This window comes from Cebidichthys violaceus, unplaced genomic scaffold (assembly GCF_023349555.1).
Source record: "Cebidichthys violaceus isolate CVI_PGR_0920_01 unplaced genomic scaffold, fCebVio1.0.p SCAF_29, whole genome shotgun sequence".
NCBI classification, from domain to species: Eukaryota; Metazoa; Chordata; class Actinopteri; order Perciformes; family Stichaeidae; genus Cebidichthys; species Cebidichthys violaceus.
In genome coordinates this window covers 1,818,960-1,845,904 of record NW_027176472.1, presented here as the reverse complement: position 1 = coordinate 1,845,904, position 26,945 = coordinate 1,818,960, and the positions used below count along the sequence as shown (strand labels likewise).

General features: G+C 43.2%; 1 protein-coding gene across 12 annotated transcripts in view; it reads left to right on the top strand.

The window, feature by feature from the left end:
- Positions 1-26,945, top strand: part of ptprt (protein tyrosine phosphatase receptor type T) — a 204,831-nt gene that overhangs the window by 84,430 nt on the left and 93,456 nt on the right. For all 12 annotated transcript variants that reach the window (XM_068722019.1, XM_068722016.1, XM_068722018.1 and 9 more), the window contains exons 9-14: positions 3,739-3,854; positions 5,127-5,307; positions 11,635-11,744; positions 21,032-21,233; positions 21,902-22,004; positions 24,157-24,433. In XM_068722019.1, the coding sequence (XP_068578120.1) occupies positions 3,739-3,854; positions 5,127-5,307; positions 11,635-11,744; positions 21,032-21,233; positions 21,902-22,004; positions 24,157-24,433 (989 nt within the window). The remainder of the gene's footprint in view (positions 1-3,738; positions 3,855-5,126; positions 5,308-11,634; positions 11,745-21,031; positions 21,234-21,901; positions 22,005-24,156; positions 24,434-26,945) is intronic.

The window sequence follows — 26,945 nt, the reverse complement described above, 5'->3', positions numbered from 1 at the left end:
TTATATGAAAGGGATTATTGGTACTTCAGTTTGGGCAATGCAGTAAAATTTGTATGCACACACACACACACACAGACACACACACAAACTTGTTTTTGGTTGAATCCACGGAGGGCAAAAGCCTCCATGGTGGTTTTTGTCTGATCTTGCTTGTTTGCCTCGAAGGGTCATCATCACAGGAGAGTCTGCCTCTGTGTGTGTGTGTGTCTGTGTGTGTGTGTGTGTGTGTGTGTGTGTGTGTGTGTGTGTGTGTGTGTGTGTGTGTGTGTGTGTGTGTGTTTGGTAGACACTAGGCTCTTATTGCTTTGGTGTAAGGATGCAGATTAAATGTGCTGCCTCTGCAAAACATATCAACGGTCACACAGCTAAAGCTGAATTCATATGAGCCTCAGGGGAGAGAGTGTGTGTGTGTGTGTGTGTGTGTGTGTGTGTGTGTGTGTGTGTGTGTGTGTGTGTGTGTGTGTGTGTGTGTGTGTGTGTGTGTGTGTGTGTGTTGTTGTTGTGGTGGGAGCTGTGATCTCTAGTATTAATTGTTTTTCTAGCCTTTGGCCAATGTAGCTCTGGTAATATGTAATGTCCCACTCACTCACACACACACACACACACACACTCACACACACACACACACACACACACACACACACACACACACACACACACACACACACACACACACAAACACACACACACCCTGGAAGCAGAACGTTGTCCCTGCCGTGTTTCTCCCAGAGGGAAGTGAAGCTCTCCGTGTCTCTGTGACACCAACTCTTCTTCTACTCTTCTTTTTCATGTTTTTGCCTTTTTTCAACACAAAAAACACAGAAGAAGAGAGCAGCGGAGGTAGAGAGAGAGAGAGAGAGAGAGAGAGAGAGAGAAGAAGGATGAATTAGGGATGAAGGAGGGAAGAAGGAGGGATGGAGGGAAGAAGAAGGGATGGAGAAGGGATGATGGAGGGAAGACGAAGGGATGAAGGAGGGATAATGGAGGGAAGAAGCAGGAATGAAAGCGAGATGAAAGAAGGATGAAGGGGGGATGATGGAGGGAAACAGACATTTTGAAACAACAGAGTGACAAAGAAAAGAGGAGAAATAAACTCTTAACAAGGACAGAGGATAGACATAAGGAGACAAGGAAATAAAGAGATGAAAACAAGAGAGCAACCTGGAGGAGGAGGGGGGAGCATAGGGAGGCAGCAAGATTGATTTCCTCTCCTCCTTTTCCTCCCCTCCTCCCACCTCCCTGGACCGGCTCCCTAAAGTCTCTGGATTAATGGCTCCATTTCTGCTGCTCATTCTTCAAATTCAGAACGGCGTCCCAAAACACTTCACCAGGTCCTGGTCTGATCTAGATCTCTACCTGACAGATCACCCTGCTTCACCAGGTCCTGGTCTGATCTAGATCTCTACCTGACAGATCACCCTGCTTCACCAGGTCCTGGTCTGAACTAGATCTCTACCTGACAGATCACCCTGCTTCACCAGGTCCTGGTCTGAACTAGATCTCTACCTGACAGAACACCCTGCTTCACCAGGTCCTGGTCTGAAGGGTTGAGGATGGAGGAGAGATGAGTTTAGGAGGCTGAAGGGTTGAGGATGGAGGAGAGATGAGTTTAGGAGGCTGAAGGGTTGAGGATGGAGGAGAGATGACTTTAAGAGGCTGAAGGGTTGAGGACGGAGGAGAGATGACTTTAGGAGGCTGAAGGGTTGAGGACGGAGGAGAGATGACTTTAGGAGGCTGAAGGGTTGAGGATGGAGGAGAGATGACTTTAAGAGGCTGAAGGGTTGAGGACGGAGGAGAGATGACTTTAGGAGGCTGAAGGGTTGAGGATGGAGGAGAGATGACTTTAGGAGGCTGAAGGGTTGAGGATGGAGGAGAGATGACTTTAAGAGGCTGAAGGGTTGAGGACGGAGGAGAGATGACTTTAGGAGGCTGAAGGGTTGAGGATGGAGGAGAGATGACTTTAGGAGGCTGAAGGGTTGAGGACGGAGGAGAGATGACTTTAGGAGGCTGAAGGGTTGAGGATGGAGGAGAGAGATGTGGCATTTGTCAGGACCAAGGGCAGCCTGAGAGACATCTTCATCATCATCGACCTCACCGTATAAACAAAGTTATGATTCATAACCCTTCTTCCTCTCAGTGTGATTGTGCAGTAATACGTGTACACCCCCCCCCCCCCCCCCCAAACAGAAATGATCAGAGGAGCTCCTGCTGATCCCAGACCAGATTATGAGAGATTAGCCGCCATCATAGCTAACAGAGAGATTAAGCTGCTGCGTTGTTCCCTCCAGACCTCTGAACATAATCTCATTTAGGAAACATGCTCGGCGTCTTTGCACTGATTCATGACTATTGTTGGTAGAAAACCTGCTGAGTCCTTTGAGTCTCTGCGGCTCAGTGACGAGCGATGATGTCTCTCTAACGGAGAAATCGCTAAAGGAACGTCACTGATGTGTTTGATTACAGGTTCGGCCCCCCCCCCCCCACGACCTGAGGGTCATGTGGTGACCTCTCCCCCCTCCCCACAGCGGTCCTGGCTCAGAACGCCGGTCCATCGCTGCCTTTTGTTCTCCAGATTACTGCTCGGCTTTGTCTTCAAACAAAGACTCAGACACTTTAAGGGCACCACATGGAAGCCTGGAGTCTGAACCCTAAAGACATCCGGTCCATCTGAAGACCTGAGACGGATCATCCATGTTCCGTCTAATCGTGTCTCGTTAAGCTGATCTTATGTTTACTTTAAGCGGCTTGTCTGAACAATCTCATAATCACCCTCAAGGGTTACGTTTCATAGGTTGAGCAATTATTTTAAGAGCCATCAATTAGTTTTTACCATTTAAATGTAATATTTGTGTGAGAAAGAAAAGAAAGAAGATGCTTAATGTTCCTGATGGACACATTTAGTCATGTGAACGTTTGTAGTCAAACATCAGTGAAGTCAGTGCCTTGCTCAAGGACTCTACCAGCTCAGAACAGTGAGGATCTTTATCGCCAGACTTCAATAAACTTAATAATAACTTTATGAACGATACTCTTCTCTCCTGTGTCTCTGTTCTTTCCACACGTTGTGATTAAAGTTTTCATTGAAGAAGAGCAGCTCATCTTCACTCAACATCTCGTAGTATCTTCTCTGACGATGCAGTGAACTGATTAGACCGACAGAGAGATCGGATTAGAGTTCAGTCAGTCGGGGTTCAAACCTGCGACATATGGTGTGTGTGTGTGTGTGTGTGTGTGTGTGTGTGTGTGTGTGTGTGTGTGTGTGTGTGTGTGTGTGATAACTGCTAAATGTGAACTGTGATGACTCAGCGTGTCCCAGTAATGGATCCACTGATCCAGTTCACAGAGACACTGAGCTTCATAGAAACATGAATGTCAACATTCTGCTCCTGTGGAATGTGAGTGAAATATTAAAAATATCTCTTTCTGGGGCTCAGTGAGTTAGATTATTAGAGAAGACGTGATTCATGATTCTGAAGAGTTACTCAATTTATGAAACATGTTGATATGAAAAATCATTGGTGGATAAATGTTGAAGAATTATTTGTGATTAGTTTGTAAAAAACACATTTTGGATCCTCAGCTGATCAGATGTCAAAGACAGCTTGAGACAGTATCTTGTAACTGAACGTTCAGATATTAATAGTAATAATAATAATAAAGAGTTTCTCCACAGAAGAAGGATCAACATGCTGTGTTTCCTGATAAATGAACGTTCTTCTCTGTCCGTCTCTCTTTCAGATCCGGTCCACGGTCCCCAGAACGTCAACGTGGTGGACGTCCGAGCCCGTCAGCTGACCATCCAGTGGGAGACGTTTGGGTACGCAGTGACTCGCTGCCACAGCTACAACCTGACGGTAAACACACTCTGTTACTGTTACTGTACATATGACTGTTACAGTACACCATGTGACTGTTACTGCACACCATGTGACTGTTACAGTACACCATGTGACTGTTACTGCACACCATGTGACTGTTACAGTACACCATGTGACTGTTACTGCACACCATGTGACTGTTACTGCACACCATGTGACTGTTACAGTACACCATGTGACTGTTACTGCACACCATGTGACTGTTACTGCACACCATGTGACTGTTACTGTACATCATGTGACTATTACTGTACACCATGTGACTGTTACTGTACATCATGTGACTATTACTGCACATCATGTGACTGTTACTGTACATCATGTGACTGTTACTGCACATCATGTGACTGTTACTGTACATCATGTGATTGTTACAGTACACCATGTGACTGTTACTGCACATCATGTGACTGTTACTGTACATCATGTGATTGTTACAGTACACCATGTGACTGTTACAGTACACCATGTGACTATTACTGCACATCATGTGACTGTTACTGCACATCATTTGACTTTTACAGTACATTGTGTGACTGTTAGTGTACATCATGTGACTATTACTGCACATCATGTGACTGTTACTGCACATCATGTGACTGTTACTGTACATCATGTGACTGTTACAGTACATCATGTGACTGTTACTGCACATCATGTGACTGTTACAGTACATCATGTGACTGTTACTGCACATCATGTGACTGTTACTGCACATCATGTGACTGTTACTGTACATCATGTGACTGTTACAGTACACCATGTGACTGTTACTGCACATCATGTGACTGTTACTGCACATCATGTGACTGTTACTGCACATCATGTGACTGTTACAGTACACCATGTGACTGTTACTGTACATCATGTGACTGTTACTGCACATCATGTGACTGTTAGTGTACATCATGTGACTGTTACTGCACATCATGTGACTGTTACTGCACATCATGTGACTGTTACAGTACACCATGTGACTGTTACTGTACATCATGTGACTGTTACAGTACACCATGTGACTGTTACTGCACATCATGTGACTGTTACAGTACACCATGTGACTGTTACTGTACATCATGTGACTGTTACAGTACACCATGTGACTGTTACTGTACATCATGTGACTGTTACTGTACACCATGTGACTGTTACTGCACATCATGTGACTGTTACTGTACATGTGTAGTAACTACAGATCATGTGTCGGTCACGGTGTCATGAAGGTCCCGCTCTCCCTCTGTGTTCCAGGTCCAGTACCAGTATGTGTTCAACCAGCAGGAGTTTGTAGCGGAGGAGCTGATCCAGACCTCGTCCCACTACACCCTGAGGGGCCTGAGGCCCTTCACCACCGTCAGACTGCGTCTGGTCCTCGCCAACCCGGAAGGCAGCAAGGAGAGCGAGGAGATCGTCAAACAGACGGAGGAGGACGGTGAGTGGACCCTCCTCATTGGTCCAGTAGATTAGATCATAAATAGATTACAGTCACATGTTCACTCAAACTCTCTTCAAACAGGGTTTTTCTAGACGACACTTGAGGCATTTCAACAGACTCAAGTTCGATTTTGTATGATTTTTGTCAGCATTAAACCAGCATTAGCTTCCATAATCAGTGAATTCATCTTTGAATGAGGGAGAACGAACGTTGCGTCGTCTGCTTTTTGAGACATTCCACAAATCATTCATATAAATAATAAATATACTGATGATCCAAGAATCCCGTCCTCATTGTAGAGAGTCAGACGCGAGCGATGCGAACCCGTCTGCCTCATTATGAGACGCTTCCTGTTTGATCACAGGTTTAATTCCTGCCGTCTTCACCGCTTCTGCCCCTCGGTGCTGACTCACTTCATCATCGCTCAAATATAGATGAAGCCGAGCGGCTTAGATGATGTAAACTCCTGTTTCCTTTCCGGGGGGGCTCCGTGTTCTCCTGATTCAGACTGCCTGCCTCTAATAATTCATTGATGCTTCTCATTTCTCTGAACAACATGTCGGAGATGAACTGCAGTAAAAGCTCAGATCCGTCAGAGCGACTTCTGCTAAGCAGCATGAAAACATAACTCTCTCATGTGTTCGCTCCTCGGGGCTCAAATCTCTCCTCCTCGTCTCATAACCAATATCACACACACACACACACACACACACACACACACACACACACACACACACACACACACACACACACACACAAGCCTCTAAAAAGACTTAACATGACCGGGGAGAAGGGGGGAAAAAAAGCCTTAATTGTTTTGTTCTTAATTGTTTTTTATTTAACCGTCGTTAATCTCCTGGTTGTAATTCAGTAATTAGGGAACAGAACAGCGATTGTTCACACGGAGGCTAATTGCTATTTGGACGGTAATGGCTTTATAGAGCTGGGGCTCCTGCAAATGAAGCTACGCACACACACACACACACACACACACACACACACACACACACACACACACACACTGCTCCATGCTGTTTTGTGTATAGATGTACTTTAACCTTTGTGAAGAGGCAGAGATATGAAGTTTCTAACAGAATCTCAGGAGGAAAATCTTCTCCGGTTTGAATCTTAATAGTTTTACCTTCTGGAAGCTGCTGCTGTTAACATTTACTACATATTAGCATGCACATGCACACACACACACACACACACACACACACGCACACTTAATCTGGCCCCTCCCTTCTTGTAGAAGTGGTGCTTCTCCGTGTTCTACAAACTGATTGCTTTTGTTCTGCTGAACGTCGATACAAAGATAATCACTTTCAAATGCTGAAATCTAAATAAATACAATATAATATAATATAACACAACGTAATAAATTAAATATATAATAATATGATATAATATAATTAGTGCTGGGCAACGATTACAATGTTAATCTTGATTAATCTCATTGTTATGCGTAAAGTTCAATAATGATTTCAAAAGTAGTGTATTGCTCACTTTTATTTTAAAGTACTGCTATATGAACAACAGTACAATAACATTTGGTTTGAATCACTTTAAACAGATCAGGTTCTTTTTAACAGCAGTATTCTTCACACAGTATCAGTTATATTTCTATATCTGTGCTCAGTGTGTGACTTTATTTAAACGTTCCACTGCTGTGGAACATGAATAAAATGTTCCACACGTTTCATCAAAACGTGTGTCTTCTGTCTTCATGACAGTCAGAGCATGTGAACGCAGCTCCCACTGTTCATCAACATAATGCACCGTAATTCAGAGGTGACGATGGTTACCCGGAGATCTCCGGTTGTCTTTAGTTTATCTCTACTTCTCCACACGCTGCATCAACGTAGTGATGAAGACTCCTCCACCGTTTGTTTGGGCAACAAACAAACGGTGTGTTAATGCGCGATAAAATAATTGTCGTTGTTAATTAATTAATGTGTTAACGTGATAATAACACGTTAACTTGCCCGGCACTAGTTATGATATAATATAAGTCAGAAAGTTCCGATGGCTAAATGAGACGAGGAGAACATGTGACGTTTTACATCAAACACATCTGTTTTGTGATTTGATGCATCTTTGTGTCCATCAGCTGTTCATCTGCTCACACACACACACACACACACACACACACACACACACACACACACACACACTTGCCTCAGAGACAGATGTCATGTCCACTCATTGTTCCCCGTTGACTCACCTGTTTGCCAGGTGGCCGTCGGCTCTTTACAGCCTCGTGTTCATCACACAGGAACCAGAGGACGTCACCTCTTCAGCACACACACACACACACACACACACACACACACACACACACACACACGCACACACACACACACACACACGCACACACTCTAAATGTAGACATCATACAAACTGTAGAATCACCTGCTTTACTTTCTTTCTTTATAATCAATAGATAGAACATTTATGAAATATGTTTTGTTCTTTACTTCCATATTTCTTCATTTCTTACTAACATCTGAAACATCTGCATGAATGTGTGAATCTATACATCCTTCAGTGTTTAGTGAGTTTGTCTCAGATTATTGAGTCTGAATGAAATCAGTTTTAATAGAGCAACAAAGAGATGGTGTGTTTGATGATAATCGTGGTTTCATGAGGTTGGATCCTCTCAGACTGTTCAAAGTCTTCAGATATGAAATATTCAAACGCTCTGTTTGTGTTTCTGTCCTTTTAAAGAGACGTCTTTTATATGTAATAATAATAACTGCTGGGTCTTTTCTTAAGATCACAGAAGAAGAGAACAAACAAGCAGCTTGTTTTATGTTTTTTCATTATTAATACGCTTTAATAATCTGTTGTATGACGGATCGCTCAGTGTTCGAAGACGGATCCTAACGTGATTAATACAAAATCTTCATCTCAAATATGATTTTCATAGAAAACACCAGCTGACCGTTCAACACAGTGAACAACAAGCCCATCAGTCCTGTAATCCTGAACCGTGTCACAGAGACTTCATCTTAATCTGTGCTCCTCTTCATCGCCGTGTGTTTGTTTGGAGGACATCTTTGTGAGCGTATTGATAAACCACAGATTATCCATGTTTTCACGTGTGAACACGAGACGTAATGAATCCCAGAATCACGAGAATCAAATGTTGTTCTATGAAACGATGAAAACAAACGATATGAAGCCATGATGTCACTATTTTCAAAGTCATGAGTGAAGTATGAACCCACCCAAATATAGATATGATGAATCAGTACACTTCACATGTCTGTTCATAATACTACTACTAAAAATAATAACAATAGTAATAATAATAATAGTATGAATAGTAATAGTAATAATAATCCTAATAATAAGTACTACTACTACTACCACTAATAATAATAATAATAATATTATCAATAATAATAATGGTAATAATAATAATAATAACAGTGTTACTGTTATCACATGAAAATGGGTCCAATCAGGTCCAATAGCTCAACGGGAAGACGGCTGAATAACAGTTAGATCTGGGGAGGAAATGGTCTCTATGGAAACCAGGAGTTCCCCTTTACAGAGACACACAGAGAGACACAGAGAGAGACAGAGACAGAGAGACACAGAGAGACAGAGACAGAGAGACACAGAGACAGAGACAGAGAGAGAGACAAAGAGAGAGAGACACAGAGACAGAGAGACAGACAAAGAGACAGAGAAAGAGAGAGAGACACAGAGACAGAGAGCGACACAGAGACAGACACAGAGACACAGAGACAGACAGAGAGACACACAGAGACAGACAGAGAGACAAAGAAACAGACAGACAGAGAGACAGACAGACACAGACACAGAGCTGTCTTAATAAAGAGATCCTTCATTGTGCATCACGGTGAAAGTTAATGAAGTTATGATTAATGTGTTACAGCTGCTGTTATCTTTTCAATGAAGCCTGTCTTCTTCTGTGTGAGGAACACACACATACACACACTTACGCACACCTTCACTCACACACACACACACACACACACACACACACACACACACACACACACACACACACACACACCTACACACACCTTCACTCTCACACACACACACACACACACACACACACACACACACACACACACACACCTACACACACCTTCACTCTCACACACACACACACACACACACACACCTACACACACCTTCACTCTCACACACACACACACACACACACACACACACACACCTTCACTCACACACACACACACACACACACACACACACACACACACACAGGAGTGAGTGAGTGAGTGATAAGGTTTTGAATAAAATGGCAGCTTCTAATTGCATTTCTTTGTTCAGGTAATTTGATATGCTGCACAGGCTGGAGTCTTAATCAACACCTCAGAATGACTAAACAACAGTCTTCAGTCTGACACTCTGCTGGTGTGTGTGTGTGTGTGTGTGTGTGTGTGTGTGTGTGTGTGTGTGTGTGTGTGTGTGTGTGTGTGTATACACAATAATATGTATAATCATATAATTATATATATACTGTCTATATATAAATATGTATATATTGCAGGGTTGTCATATTTAGTTTGATCGTAGAAATACAGTAAAAAAAACGATGAAACTCATTCGACCAACTGAGGTGATGATGTCATCAAGTACTCTGCTGTTCCAATGTCAGAATGACTGGACCTGAGACCTCCAAACATACGAAGTGATAGGCACACACACACACACACACACACACACACACACACACACACACACACACACACACAGAGACACTTTCTAACACATTGCAGTCATTTGTCCCTCCTGGTATCGTCTGTCTCCTCCTTAACATTTACGACAATTCTCACCTCTCAGTGTGCATTAATGTGTTCTAGGTGTGTGTGTGTGTGTGTGTGTGTGTGTGTGTGTGTGTGTGTTTCTGACAGCATCACTCCCTGACAAGGTGTCAGACACCTCTTCTTAAAGATGTGTGAAAGCTGTTTTCCTACTGAAAACACACACATACACACAAACACACACTGTTGTTACGAGGTAGATTTTACTATAATGAGTGTGTGTGTGTGTGTGTGTGTGTGTGTGTGTGTGTGTGTGTGTGTGTGTGTGTGGTAGCAGAGAGCAGATCTGATTCGTTCTACCTTACAGGTATTTACTACAGCCCGCCTGTGATTGGCTGAGTGGAGTCTTACAGGTTTAACAGTAAATAGCTGTATTCTGTTTTACTCACACGCGTTAAATATAAATTGACCGTAAACCAACAGAGTGCTGCTCCAGTGGGCGGTGGGGTGATTGTAGGCGGACCATCGGTGCATTGGAGCCTGTGATCACGTGACCAGTGACATCACTGTGAAGCACATGCTCAGTCACCTGATCAATCCACCTGGTCGCGTGTTTCAGAGCTGGAGCTCAGAGGCCACAGCTGGACCAGATATCAAACATCAAACTGGCTTTACGTTTCTTATTGTGTCCACTTTCGTCCACAAAAACTACAGAAAGAACTACAAAAAAGAACTACAAAAAAGAACTACAAAAATAACTACAAGTGCCATCTTTCTTTTGAGCGGCATCAAATTTAACACATAGATCTTAAAATCGAATGCACTTGATTGAAGAGCAATAAATAATAAATATTAAATATTCAATAATAGATACTGATAATAAATAATAAACAATAAATAATTATGATAAATAATGATAGTAAATAAATAATAAATAATACATAGTACATAATACATAATAAATAATGATAATAAATAATAATGATAAAGTGTGACATTAAATATTGTTTTCCTTGAATCAACAGAGTAGGATTTAAATCATCAACACTAGTTTATTTTAATAAATAAGCCTGATATATATAAATAAAAGAGAGAATATAATGTAGAGTATTACACAGACTCATGTATGTATTGGTGGTGTTCTCTCTGTCATATATATCTATATATAGAGCTATATATATCTATATATATAGATATATATATATATATATATATATATATCTATATGTATATATATAAATAGATATATATATATATATATATATATATATATATATTGATAATGTGGTGGTCTCTCTGTCATATATATATATTGATAATGTGGTGGTCTCTCTGTCATATATCTATATATATATATATATATAGATAACATATTGATAACATGGTGGTCTCTCTGTCATATATATATATATATATATATATATATATATATATATCTATATATATATATATATATATATATATATATATATATATATATATATATATATATATATATATATCTATATAGATAACATATTGATAACATGGTGGTCTCTCTCTCTCTGTGTCTCTACAGTTCCGGCCTCGGTGCCCATGGAGTCTCTACAGAATACTCCGTACGAAGAGAAGATCTTCATTCAGTGGAAAGCTCCCAACGAGACCAACGGAGTCATCACTCTGTACGAGGTCAGTCACAGAGTACATCAACATGAACATGAACATATACTCTATATATAGAGAGAGTATTCATCAGGTTCACCTGTGTAATCTATTACACTACAGCCCTCCATCAGGTTCACTCTTTGACACAGAGAGTCCTCATGAAGTGTCGTCAATACTGAAAAAAACAATAATTAACGTAATGCATCTGGATACGCTGAACAATATCAATGATAATATATATATATATGTATAAATATTGAGTTGATTGATTTGTCCTGATGAGTGTTTGTAGGTTGACGTTTTAAGTGAAGATGTTTTAGAGGCTCCCTGGACGAATCCATCCTGGGTTCAATCTATTGGATGGTGTTTCCTTGTTTTGTCATATTTAAAGTGTCACTCGGCTGCCAGGTCATATTAGCATCACGCTGGAGTTCAGTCCTGGAATAGATGAGAACTCTCAGCAGCAGCTCGGAGGACAATGTCTCAACTCTCACGGAGGAAGAAAGAGAAAAGTTGGGCTTGGCAATGAAGACAAAGGGAAAGTTATCCCTCGACAGTCCTTGAGACAACGTTTGGAGTGAGTGAGATAGAGAGATGGATTGTGACTGTGTGTGTGTGTGTGTGTGTGTGTGTGTGTGTGTGTGTGGGGGGGGGGGTTCTAGATGGTTTATTCGGGTTGAAGTTGAGTTGAGCCCTCTATCTAATGAATTATTGACCCGTCCTCTGCCTCCTGTCTGCCTCTTATATCACTGCATCAAGCAGACACCTCACACCAAGACCTGGCAGGGCTATTAGAGAGTCTCTGTGTGTGTGTGTGTGTGTGTGTGTGTGTGTGTGTGTGTGTGTGTGTGTGTGTGTGTGTGTGTGTGTGTGTGTGTGTGTGTGTGTGTGTGTGTGTGAGTGAGAAAGAGGGAAAGAGGGTGAAGTACCAAATAAGTTGGTAAGTTTTTGAGTGAGTGTGTGAGAAAGAAAGTCACTTAGGAGGTGATGGAGCGTCTACGTGTGTGTGTGTGAGTGTGTGTGTGTGTGTGTGTGTGTGTGTGTGTGTGTGTGTGTGTGTGTGTGTGTGTGTGTGTGTGTGTGTGTGAAAGGATATTTCCATGATACCTCAGTCATGAAGCAGTTTGTCTGTTTAAACCAATGAGATGTTTCAGTTGTTCTGAGTGTAGCAGACGTGATGGTGTCACACTGCTGCGTCAACTATTATTATGTTATTATGTTATTATACTAATATCTGCTCACTTTAAACATCTCAGCAGCCTCTAGAGGACGGACGAAGCAGCCGTTACCAAACGGTTTGATTTGGATTCGAAAATATGAAATTTAGAATTTTAATCACAATTATTGTCAGAGGACATTTCTAATAGGCCTGTAGCTAATAAACACAACCTATTATATGATCGTATAAAATAATAAATATGTATTATCATCATCAACTATGTCCCTTTACTTGGTTTAAATCTATCTATGCTGCTGATTTAAATAAAAGCACAATTCAAATGATTACAAAATAAAAGCTTTTATTTTTGTTGATAAAACAGTCTCTGCATTAAAGACACATCTATTGTCCTCTCACATTATCAGGGATCCATGACTAGAACGCATTCATATTTTAGTAAATATATATATATAAGATCACGGCGGCATCGTGACGCTTGTTTTTGGTTTCCAGCTGGATGTGAGAATAAAGGTTCTTCTGGCTCAGTTGCCTCTATGTCTCTCCGGTCCGTCCTCTCAGCACCGTCCTCTCTGAGACCTCCGTTAGACCCGGAGCCGCAGCTTGGACCACACTCTTGTTTTTGTGCGCGTTTCATTATTAACGTGAAATGCGAGGCGGAGGAGGCGGCGGCACGACTCGGCTTCATGTGTTAAACATATCGGAGGCTCGACACAAAGCGCGGCTATTAGAGATAATTACTATAATTGCAGCCATTGACGGGATTAAAGGCATCATCTGCGACATCTAAAGGGCTCCTGTTGTGTTCCTCTGCTGCTCTGTTGTCTCCACTCATGTCCCCCATCGCCGCTCTGGAGGAAGACCAGATGAATTAGACCTCGGACAATGGGGCGGGGGTGGGGGGGGTAGTGTAAGGAGAAAGAGGACTAGGAGAGGAGATAAAACGTACTATTATTCATCTTATGGCACGATTACACAAATTCATTCTGTGTGCAAATATGATCACTTCATCTCCCGCTTCTATTACTATAATTACAGCTAATTACAGGATTAAAGGATACATCTGGGTGAGATCTAAAGGGAGGCCCCCCACCACCCCCCACCCCCCTGTCCTCTTCGTGTGAGAGGAGATAAATGATGTCTGGGGGGGGGAAAGGGAGGGAGGGAGGGAGGAGAGAAAAACATGGATTTGATCATCAGAAATCTTTTCCATGATCCTGCGAGGAAACGGAGACGACGATAAATCACATGGCGAGCATCGACGATCGTCCCTGAATATGGATTCGTCTGCCGACCTGGATCAAGGGATGAACTGCTGCGCGAAACAAAAGTCTTTAAGTCTCAGAAACCTCTGAGATCCAGCAGATTAGATTAGATTAACGACGAGGTTTTGCTGGTTTTACCGGGATCTTCTCATTCTTAGCCGACAGAAGACCTTTTTCGGACAAACGGCCGATCAACGAGTCCTCAGCCAATCTAAACTTCTAATCCACAAGGATTCGTTTCAAGAGGTTCCCGTCCTGAACGGGGCAGATTAGACCCGGGTTAGTTTTAATCTGATCTTCTTAAAACGCAGGCTGCACTTGAACCCGGTTTCAAACCAGGCACCAGGTCTGTTGGTGGGATTGGAGAGACTTTTACAATAATGGGTTTAAAGATCTTCAATCGGTTTCAGACGCAGTCGGTTGATTGATCGGGCCATCGATATTAAACACGGGAGGTTAAATGAATAAATCCTTACAAATCCATGACCACTGATGAGATACCAGGTCTTCATGGTTCATGGTGACCTTCCTCTAAACCAGGTAGTGTCATAATAACCAAAACCTTCAGGCAAGTACTGAAGCCACAACATGACGGTGATAGTTTGAGCTGAACTTGTTCTGGATATATTGGGTCCATTTAAGTCCAGAATCAGACGGAGATCAATTAAAAGTGTGTGCTTCTGTTTTAGAGGAAAAGTCAGCTGCTTTGTTTCCAGCAGAATCACTTCACACACACACACACACACACACACACACACACACAGTTTGTGCTCCGGGCTTTAATCTCTCAAGCGCTCCGTCTTCCCGTAGCCAATCAGGACTCCTCCCCATTTCATCCGGCCAATCACACGACCCCGAGAGCCCCACAAGCCCAAAAAAAACCTACAAGCGGCGTCTCAGCAGGCGCTTACGCCTCCCCCGACATCTCCGGCTCTTCATTTCTAATATTCCTCTTTTTATTCGTCCCGTGTTTCCTAGCTGCTGAGGCCTCGGTTCTCTCTTTATTGCCTCTGTTTGACTTTGTTCTTCTCAGTACACACAGATACACATGATCTGTTCTCTCTCTCTCTCTCTCTCTCTCTCTCTCATATCCACATCTCCGGTAACAGCATGCTAGAGGAACACGTCCAGGATCTGTGGCTCTGACCTTTGACCCTGTGCTCAGAGCGTGTGTTTGAACATATATACAACCGAAGCTCCGCGTGCTTCTGTTAATACCGAAATGCAAAAGTAGAACAAAGCAGAGTAACAACACAGATTTCAGTCACAAGCCGAGGGGTTGTGTCTGTTTCTCTCGCCTCGTAAATCACTGCCAGTCTGCGGAGGGTTCTTCTGGTGGCAGCGAAGCGGCGGCGTGTGTGTGTGTGTGTGTGTGTGTGTGTGTGTGTGTGTGTGTGTGGCCCACATTAGCATCTAGAGGGAGAGCGCTCTTTCTGTCACTTGTCTTCCACTCGGCTGACAGGAAGTAGCCGCGTGGCTGTCAGACGAGCGAGAAGACGATCCGGGCCGTTTCCCCGTCAAAACTGTCAGCGGCGGCTGACTTTCCAGACGGATTTGAACGCTCCGTCTCTGATCACCTCTTCGGGGGGGGGGGCCCAGAGTGTCGACCGCGATGCGTTTTTTTTTTTGCGAGGTGAACTTTGGGTCGGAGCTTTCCTGTCAGTCGCTCCTCACTTCTGCCTCGCGTCTGCTGATTGGACGGCCTGATTTAGAGACGGAGGCCTTTTGTTTGCGATTAACAGCTCGGCTATTTCTGAAGCTAGATTGTCCTGTTCCATCTCTCTCCTGTGTGTGTTTATCTCAGCGAGAACAATACTACGGCCCCGAAACTGTATCGGGCTATATTTAGTCCTCATGTCGCTCCGTCCTTCTCTCTCTTATCAAGACTCGATGAGAACAATAGAGGTCTATTGTCTGTCGCTATTCCTTCCTCCAGTTAGCTTATCTTGTACCGAACAATTGAGACGTGGGATGAGGAAAAAAACACCAAATATCCCATTCCCCTTTGTGTTTTCATGCATGTATGCATCTGTATTTACGTGTGCATCGTTGGCTTTTATTTGCGTTTGCACCTTTTATTTGCGTGTTCATCTTTTATTTGCGTGTGCACCTTTTATTTGCGTGTTCATCTTTTATTTGCGTTTGCACCTTTTATTTGCGTGTGCACCTTTTATTTGCGTGTGCATCTTTTATTTGCGTGTGCATCTTTTATTTGCGTGTGCACCTTTTATTTGCGTGTGCATCTTTTATTTGCGTGTGCATCTTTTATTTGCGTGTGCACCTTTTATTTGCGTTTGCACCTTTTATTTGCGTGTGCACCTTTTATTTGCGTGTGCATCTTTTATTTGCGTGTGCACCTTTTATTTGCGTTTGCACCTTTTATTTGCGTGTGCACCTTTTATTTGCGTGTGCATCTTTTATTTGCGTGTGCATCTTTTATTTGCGTGTACACCTTTTATTTGCGTGTACACCTTTTATTTGCATGTACACCTTTTATTTGCGTGTGCATCTTTTATTTGCGTGTGCATCTTTTATTTGCGTGTACACCTTTTATTTGCGTGTGCATCTTTTATTTGCGTGTGCATCTTTTATTTGCGTGTACACCTTTTATTTGCGTGTACACCTTTTATTTGCATGTGCATCTTTTATTTGCGTGTGCATCTTTTATTTGCGTGTGCATCTTTTATTTGCGTGTACACCTTTTATTTGCGTGTGCATCTTTTATTTGCGTGTGCATCTTTTATTTGCGTGTACACCTTTTATTTGCGTGTACACCTTTTATTTGCATGTGCATCTTTTATTTGCGTGTGCATCTTTTATTTGCGTGTACACCTTTTATTTGCGTGTGCATCTTTTATTTGCGTGTGCACCTTTTATTTGCGTGTGCATCTTTGGATCGGTGTGTTTTCATTCGTGTGTGCTCACGTCTTCTAGTATTAGCGTTTGTGTTTGCCTTTCTATTCGTAGTGACCTAGAATGTCTTGACATTTTTAAAGCCGGGAAGCAGGAGAACAGTCTGTCCCAAATGGAACCTTCTAAAAACAGAAATGGAACCTAAAAGCGTAGACGCCTCCAGAACTGGACTAAGTTTCAGAACAGGACGAGGCAGGAGGTGCAGGAAGAGAGACAAGTTTATTCAGGTTGTATCTATTACAACTATATATATATATATATATATATATATATATATATATATATATATATATATATGGATTCACATTGGGAAGCTTAGAGATGGAGAGGATTTTATGTTGTGAATATTGTGTCTTGACATAGTTAGTAAAGACTTTGAGAGCAGAGACAGATTAATATTTATTATGTTGGAACTTCAGAACACATATTTAAATGCACTAGATGTGAGGATGTGTGGCGTGAAATATTCTCTTTTCATATTGGAGAATGTGGCTAATGAGCGGGACAGGACGCGTCCCGCTACAGTTTATTCGTCATTGATTGTGTTTCACAGACTCCCGTCACCGAAGTCACAGGAAGTGAAAGCTTACCGCGTTCGCTTGAGAGGATCTGCTAAATGCTGAAAACGTAGAGAGAGAAGGAGGGGGGGGGGGGGGGGGGCTCTCACACTGAACTTAATTCAACGGGACGGAGAACAGCGGCGCTGAGACAGAGAGGAATGAAGCCGCTGCATATATTCTAATAAAACAAACGGGAGCACAGAGAATAAAAAATGGAAAATGACAAAACTGAATTGAAATAGCATTTCTTCAACAGCGATCCCACAACAGAGCCTCGTAAACATTGTTTATTTCCATTAAACTTGGCTGTAGCTCAAAAGACACGCGCACACACACACGCACACGCACACACACACACACACACACACACACACACACACACACACACACACACACTGTGCACTGTGGTGTGTTTGATAAACAGGGCTGCTAGGTAAAAGCTACGGCTACTCACCGACATCAATCTCCTGCGTGGACAAACACATGCAGCGGTATCTGCAAACACACACACACACACACACACACACACACACACACACACACACACGATAAGGCACCCTTTATAATGGATCAGTTATAACTGTTGTATTGACAGGTTATATAAAATGCCGTAGCCTCTTTCAGCTTTGACTTTTAAGAAAGACAAAGTTTTAACAAATGTCTTTAAATGTTTTAAGTAGAAATAAAAACGTGTATTTTTTATCTCTTAACTATAACTAAACTCTCCCATATATTTCTATCTTCTCCTCTTCTTTCTCTTTTCTACCTAAATCCTCTTTTAACCTCCTTCACTTTCTCATCACACACACACACACACACACACACACACACACACACACACACACACACACACACATACACACACACGCACACACACCGCTGAGTTATCCCTCACAGACTCATACTCTATTACCCAAGATGCAATGCCCCACTGCATGCCTGCCTTTTCATTGACCAATAAAACAACCTGAGCTTTATGGCTCTACCGATTCCAAGTACATCAACTATAGAGAGAGAGGGGGAGAGGTGTGGAGAGAGAGAGAGAGAGAGAGAGAGAGAGAGAGAGAGAGAGAGACAGAATGGGTGAGTAGATCACTAAAAGAGAGAAAATGGAGGAAATAGAGACGGGGTAACTCAATGGACAAAGAAATAAAACAGAGATGTAATATGGAGAAGGAGGGAGAGAGAGAGGGAGGAGGGAGAGAGAACATAAAAATATAGAGAGCTATTCATGACTAATAAAATGAGCAAAGCCAAACTGCAGCGTAGATGAAACAGAAGATATTTTATTGTCTCAGTCAGAATACATATCTATTGATTCAACATGTTTTAGTTTTAGAGCCTCGTCTTCTGTCGGATAAGGTTCCTCACTGTGAGGGGGGTTAGGTTAACCTTAACCACTTGTTAGGGTTAGGTTAAGTTAGGTTAACCTTAACCACTTGTTAGGGTCAGGTTAGGTTAAGTTAGGTTAGGTTTACTTTAACCACTTGTTAGGGTTAGGTTAAGTTAGGTTAACTTTAACCACTTGTTAGGGTCAGGTTAGGTTAGATTAAGTTAGGTTAGGTTAACCGTAACCACTTGTTAGAGTTAGGTTAGGATAGATTAAGTTAGGTTAGGTTAACCTTAACCACTTGTTAGGGTTAGGTTATGTTAGGTTAGGTTAACCTTAACCACTTGTTAGGGTTAGGTTAAGTTAGGTTAGGTTAACCTTAACTACTTGTTAGGGTTAGGTTAGGTTAGATTAAGTTAGGTTAGGTTAACCGTAACCACTTGTTAGGGTTAGGTTAGGTTAGGTTAAGTTAACCGTAACCACTTTTTAGGTTAAGAGGGTAAGAGAGCGATAGATAAAGACCTGCAGCGCTGAAGTCTGAAAAATAAAACTTCTAAAACTTTCACTAAACGTGTCTGTTTGAGTTCACAGAGGAAGATTTTAGAGAAGATCTTAAGAATCAAACACGACCGTTCATTATTAAAGACTACTCGTATTTTTTTAACTTAACTTAACAACCAATCTACTTCCTGTTTACACCGGCACCATCGCGCCCAGTGTACGTGAATAGTCACGTGATATTGGTTTTCAGTCTGGACGGAGATCATCTGGATCACCGTGTGGACGGAGATGGTTTGTGAAACGTGGTGGTGTGGATGTAGCCTGAGTCCTGCTGAGGCCTCCAGCTCTCAGTGCTTTTGATTTGAGTCCTCTAATGGAGAGACGAGAGACACCCGGTGTCTAAAAGTGTGAAGTGCTGAGATCCTCTCACACACACACACACACACACACACACCTCATCATCTGCAACCGCTGTGGCACGCTCACATGCACTAGCGCGCGCTAAACGCCACGCCGCCGGCTCCGTGGACCCAGAGGAGAAGCTCTGATATGAACACGGAGAGACTCCTCTGATCAGCTCCACGCTGCTCCTCCAGATCTTTATGTAGATGAAGGCTTTGCTTTATGTTTGACCTCATGGACAGAAGACAGCTGGATATCCAGAGGGAGAACCACAGAGAGAGACTTTAGTGGACCAGGAAGTTAGAGTCCGATCAGAATGTGAGTCTGAGGTGGACTTTGTGGATATCCAGTGATTGTGTAACCACGGTCCTGCTGTTGGTGAAGGTTTCCTGTGGAACTCGACGCTGCTGCTGCTGCTGCTGCTGCTGCTGCCCTCATCAAGAAGCCAAACCCAGAAGACAAGTGACAGGAGACACGAAGGTCCTTCAGCTCTGAACGTTGGGCGAACGTCGACGTCGGCGGACGTTTTTTCTGCTCCACCGAACGCCTTCTGGTTCCTTCGCGTCGTCTCTGTCCTCCATCGCTCCACGCTTTATGGAGCTGGTTATTTTATTTTCAACGACCAACACGCACACACACGCACACACACACACACACACACACACACACACACACACACACACACACACTTTGTGAAGGGTTGAAGTGTGTTTGGGGTTGAATTGCTATTAATGTTTTTTCTTTTTCTTTCTACCAGTCAATACTCTTTTGTGCTGACTGTCATTCACGATGACAGCTGTCCTCCAGTGTTCTACTACCATGTGTGTGTGTGTGTGTGTGTGTGTGTGTGTGTGTGTGTGTGTGTGTGTGTGTGTGCGTGTGCGTGTGCGTCGACAGTCGTCTGTTGTGGAACCTTGCCAGCAGCAACATTGACGGCTCTTTTAACAGCAGAATTGCTGAAGAGCTTCTTTAGTGTCTCTGGGTTTTAAACTGGACTTAGTCACATTTAAATGTACGATCTAAAATAAACACTGAGTCATCGTTTCCTATAATATCTTTAGAATAAAGATTTCTCTGTTTTCTGTGGGGTTTTTTGTCCCCCTGAAGTCCATCAATTTCAGCTGTGTCTCCGTGTGTCTCCGTGTGTCTCCGTGTGTCTCCAGATCACCTACAAGGCTCTGAGCTCGCTGGACCCCAGCGCCGACCTCACCACCCAGAGGGGCCGGGTGTTCAAGCTGAGGAACGAGACCCTCCACCTGTTCGTGGGCCTCTACCCGGGGACCACCTACTTCTTCACCATCAAAGCCTCCACCAACAAAGGCTTCGGCCCGCCCATCACCACCCGCATCTCCACCAAGATAGCAGGTCGGGGTCGCCTCCTCGTACTCACACAATTGCTCCTTAAAAAAAAAGAAAAGAAAAAGCGCTTGTTTGTTGACATTTGATGGTCTTTGCTCTCCAAACGCACAAAAGGCGCCGTGACGCACTCTCGTTATGAGGATAATCGCTCCGTGAAAGAAGCCGCCTGTCTCCGTCTGAGCGACTCTTTTCATATCTTCTCGTTGGTTTTGCGTCGCCGCCTCGGTCCAGACGAAATGTCAACGGCACGACGGAAACAAAAAGAGCAGCCGCCGTCTTTTGTGGCAGAAAAAACGGCGTCTCTGTCTCTCTGTCTCACCTTCTCCCCCTGTGTCTTTGTATTCACGACTCTATTTGAGTCTTCTTGTGACAGTCATAAAAAGGTCGCCTCCATGTTTATTAATCTCATGATTGATCGGTGTTGATCTGAAGCGGAGCAGCTCTTTTCACATGTTGAGGTTCACAGCTTTATGTGTAATATATATATATATATATATATATATATATATATATATATATATCGATCTGGTAACGGTACCACGGTGACAGGTCACTGTCCGGAGTGATGTCACCTCAGTTGTGACAGCGTGATGACGTCATCATTATTCGACAGCGTGTCAGCGATGAAGCCACACCGTGACTGAAGTCATGACCATGTTGTCTTTGACCATCAGCGCCGATGATGCCGGAGTACGAGTCCGAGGCTCCAATGAACGAGACCGAGACCACCATCACCATCCTGCTGAAGCCCGCCCACTCACGAGGAGCACCAATCAGGTACCTCCTCACCTGAATCTCAACTAACTTAACTAATCCTAACTTTTATGTAACGTTATGTTGTCTACTTCCGTTATTTCTCTCCTCTCCTCCTCTCCTCCTCCTCTCCTACTCTCCTCTCCTCCTCTTCTCTCCTCTCCTACTCTCCTCCTCTCCTCCTCTCCTACTCTCTTCCTCTCCTCCTCTCCTCCTCCTCCCCTCCTCCTCTCCTCCCCTCCTCTTCTCTCCTCTCCTCCTCTCCTCTCCTCCCCTCCTCTCCTCCTCTTCTCTCCTCTCCTCCTCTCCTCTCCTCCCCTCCTTTTCTCCCCTCCTTTCCATCCTCTCCTCCTCTCCTCTCCTCTCCCCTCCTCTCCTCTCCTCTCCTCTCCCATCCTTTCCTCTCCTCTCCTCTCTTCCTCTCCTCTCCTCTCCTCTCCTCCCCTCCTCTCCTCCTCCTCTCCTCTCCTCCTCCTCTATTTATTTTTAATTAAACTTCTTTGAACATGTGATCCCATCATGTCGTTGTAGTGAAGAACATAATTCTGCGTCTCCTTCAGGGAACTTCAGCTTCGACAAGAAGAGAATATTTATCATTTCAATTTAGACTTTGAGTGTGGGTCACTGGCTTCCTGTTAATACTCCACCATTCATCACCAGACACACACATATATATATATATATATATATGTATATATATATATATATATATATATATATATATATATATATATATATATACATATATCCTCCTCTATATATCTATATATATATATATATATATATATAGATATATATATATATATACGTATATATATATATATATATATATACGTATATATATATATATATATATATATATATACGTATATATATATATATATATATATATATATATATATATATATACGTATATATATATATATATATATATATATATATATATATATATATATATATATATATATATATATATACATAATATAAAGTAGTGAACACCGTCTGAATATCTATGATCACAATCATTATAACTGTATTATAACTACTGTGTAAAGAATACTGCTGTTAAAAAGAACCTGATTGTACTTTTGTTCATACAGCAGTACTTTAAAAAGTACACAATACACATAACAATGTGATTAAAATTGTAATCGTTGCCGAGCACTAATATATTTATATATTAATATAAAAGCTTCCTGTTTAAAGGAACACATCTGTTGCTTTATGTGTGATGTTTTAACAGGAAACGTGATGTTTACTTTTGTCTTTGTTCTGAAGTTCAGGAGCTCAGATGATTCATTCACACATAAGCATGAAAACACACACACACACACACACACACACACACACACACACACACACACACACTGTTGTCTTCCTCGGCTTCATCCCTCGAGCCGCTCAGAGGGTCGTTAGTTTCAGATGGATATTTCTCCAGAAAGGCAGAAACAGAGAGAGAGAGAGAGAGAGAATCATCTTCGGTCATCAGCAATTATCTTTTATGAAATCTGCCAAACGGGAGCCGAGGATCATCGACCGCCGCTCTCCTCACAAACACACATTTCCCTAATTGCGTATAATTGTGAAGTGAGTTCTCGGCGTGGAGGACGGAGGTAATTGCAGAGGGCCGCTGGGTTAGTCCTGACCGCTGAAGGAGCCTCACACACACACACACACACACACACAGACACACACACACACACACACACACACAGACACAGACACACAGACACAGACACACACACACACACACACAGACACAGACACACAGACACAGACACACACACACACACACAACAGACACAGACACAGACACAGACACACACACACACACACGCACAGACACACACACACACACACACACACACACACACACACACACACGCACACACGCACACACACACAAAGACACACACACACACACACACACACACACACACACACACACACACACACGGGCAGATAGAGAAACATCTAATCTTATCAATATAAAAACATACATGAATGTAAGAAAGACTGTCACCTCACACACACACACACACACACATGTACACACACACTCCTCTCCTCATGCCCCCCCCACACACACTCACACACACAAACCCCCCCCCCCCCCCCCCCCACACACACTCGTAGTATTCACATAATAATAATAACAGCGTTACCGTGTCTCCAGCTCCTACCAGCTCGTCGTGAAGGAGGAGCGTAAGTCCAAGACCCGCCGCTCCGCCCCCGAGGCCCCCGAGTGCTTCTCCGCCCCGGTGGGCTTCCGTAACGCCTCCGCCCTGGACTCCTCCTACTACATGGCGGCCGAGCTGAGCCCCTCCAGCCTCACCGTGGTGCAGCCGTTCACGGTGGGAGACAACAAGAGCTACGGAGGCTTCTGGAACCCTCCGCTGTCTCCGGCTAAGAGCTACAGCATCTACTACCAGGCCATGAGCAGAGCCAACGGGGTGAGTGTCAACGCTCCAGTCCTCTCCCCTTCGCCAACACATGCTCCGGGTCACTCGGTGTGAGCGGAGGTTCTAAGAAGCTTCTTCTTGTAGGAGGAGAACCTGGAGACACTGTTCAGAGTGATGTGAAACATTGAAACGAGATCATTCACAACTTCAGCTGAGCTTCTGATTTTACATAATCCTCTGAAGTCCTGAGAGGCTTGTTTTTATTTTCCACTGCCGTAACCACGGTAACTCAGTTTGGTGTGCGGGGCCGGGCCGATGCTGTGATGTCATATAGCGCACACACACACACACACACACACACACACACGCACACACACACAGACAGACACACACGCACACACACACACACACACACACACACACACACACACACACACACACACTTCTTTAGAAGGCGGATTTCCCAAAATGCACTCACACAGTGTGTGCCAGTGGGTGTGAGCGGGGGGGATTGTTGCATGATTGAACAAGCGTGTGTGTGTGTGTGTGTGTGTGTGTGTGTGTGTGTGTGTGTGTGTGTTGTGTGTGTGTGTGTTGTGTGTGTGTGTGTGTTGTGTGTGTGTGTGTGTGTGTGTGTGTGTGCTTTGTAGATGTGCAGACCCTAAATCTGGTTACATAAGAATTCCTTATTTGATTGGATCTCAGTCAATCCAATCAGTGTGAGGTTTGTTTGGGTCATGGATTGGAGGGGGGGGGGGCGGGGTCAGTATTAAACACCGACACGCATTCCTAAAACTCCATCCCAAAGAGAAACATGTCTCAAGACTCCGTCTCATGATTGGTCTGTAGCCGTCGTGTTTCTCTTCCCTCAGGCAGACAGGCTCTTCTTTCTACTCGTCTTCTTCTTCTTCTTCTTCTTCTTCGTTGGTGGACTCAGGCTCAGACCTGAGGCTGAAGTCACACCTTCAAAATGAAGATGCAATGTGTCTCCTGAGACCTCACATGAAGATCTACAGCCATCAGTCAGATCAGATAACATGTAATACTCTCCAGAAGAGGTCTCTACAGATCTACGCTCAGTGTTCTTTCTCATTGGCCAATGAGACAGGAAGGGGCGGGGCTAGCTGGTTAGCTCATTCAGTAAATATCAACCAACAAGTCAGCTCATTGTGTTAATTTTAAACTACACCTTAAACATGCCATCCTTTAAAGAATCAGGTGAGCGCTGTGAGGGAACCTTCTGCTCTCTAGTGCTCAAGGAGTCCTCAGCAGGCTGAAGGACTCGTCTCCTTTGACTCACGAGGACCAGACCGGCTCTGCGTCCGTGTTTTTGTTTCTCATACGAAGAAGAACGTCAGGATTTCAATATTTCAATATGTCATTACATTACATTACATTACAGTCATTTAGCAGACGCTTTTATCCAAAGCGACTTACAATAAGTGCATCAACATTGGTAATCAAAAGAACTACTAGTCACCAGAAGTCATAATCCTTGTCCTTGATATTCTGTGAGGACACAAAGACACAAAGACACAAGGACATGAGGACACAAAGACACAAGGACATGAGGACACAAAGACACAAGGACATGAGGACTTGAGGACTTGAGGAAAGGGATATTTGGTCAATCAAGGATTCAACTTATCAGCAGTAATTTGTTTAATTAATTCTGAGAAAGTTTCTCTCCTTTATCTGAGAAGTTTGATCCAGTAGATGAAAGAATCTTCCTCATCCTCTGCTCCTCTTCCTCATCCTCTGCTCTTCTTCCTCATTCTTTGCTCCTGTTCCTCATTCTTTGCTCGTCTTCCTGCTCGTCTTCATCCTCATCCTCTGCTCCTCTTCCTCATTCTTTGCTCGTCTCCCTGCTCGTCTTCTTCCTCCTTCTCTGCTCTTCTTCCTCCTTCTCTGCTCTTCTTCCTCATCCTCTGCTCTTCTTCCTCATCCTCTGCTCTTCTTCCTCATCCTCTGCTCCTCTTCCTCATTCTTTGCTTGTCTTCCTGCTCGTCTTCTTCCTCCTTCTCTGCTCCTCGTCCTCATCCTTCACCTGTCCATCATGGAGGACGTCTCTCCTCCTCGTCCTCTTTCATCCTCTGTCACTTTTCTCTGGAGAACGTTTAGAAGAAATTGTTCTCTCTCTCCGCCCACTCTCCGTCTCCTCATCGCTCACTGCTGCTGCCTCTGTTCCTCTAATAAGAAGGAAAACACACCTACATCCTTCACTCACTTCCTTTCCTCACATTCTTCCTCCCTTCATTCTATTTCCATCTGTGTGTTTCTGTGTCCTTCTCTTCTTTTGCTCTTCTGTTCTCATGTACCTCTCCTCCCTCAGTCTCTCTTTGGATATATATATATATATATATATATATATATATATATATATATATATATATTTATACATATCAAGTTTCTTTCAGTCTCTTGTTCTTCACCTTCTTCCTCCCTCATTCGATAAATCACCTCGTTTCTATTTGTGTTCTCTCTTTGTCTATTTTTCTTTCCTCCCTTTTTCTCCCACTTCTTTTCACTCATTCTCACATCGTCTCACTCTCTTTCCTTTCAC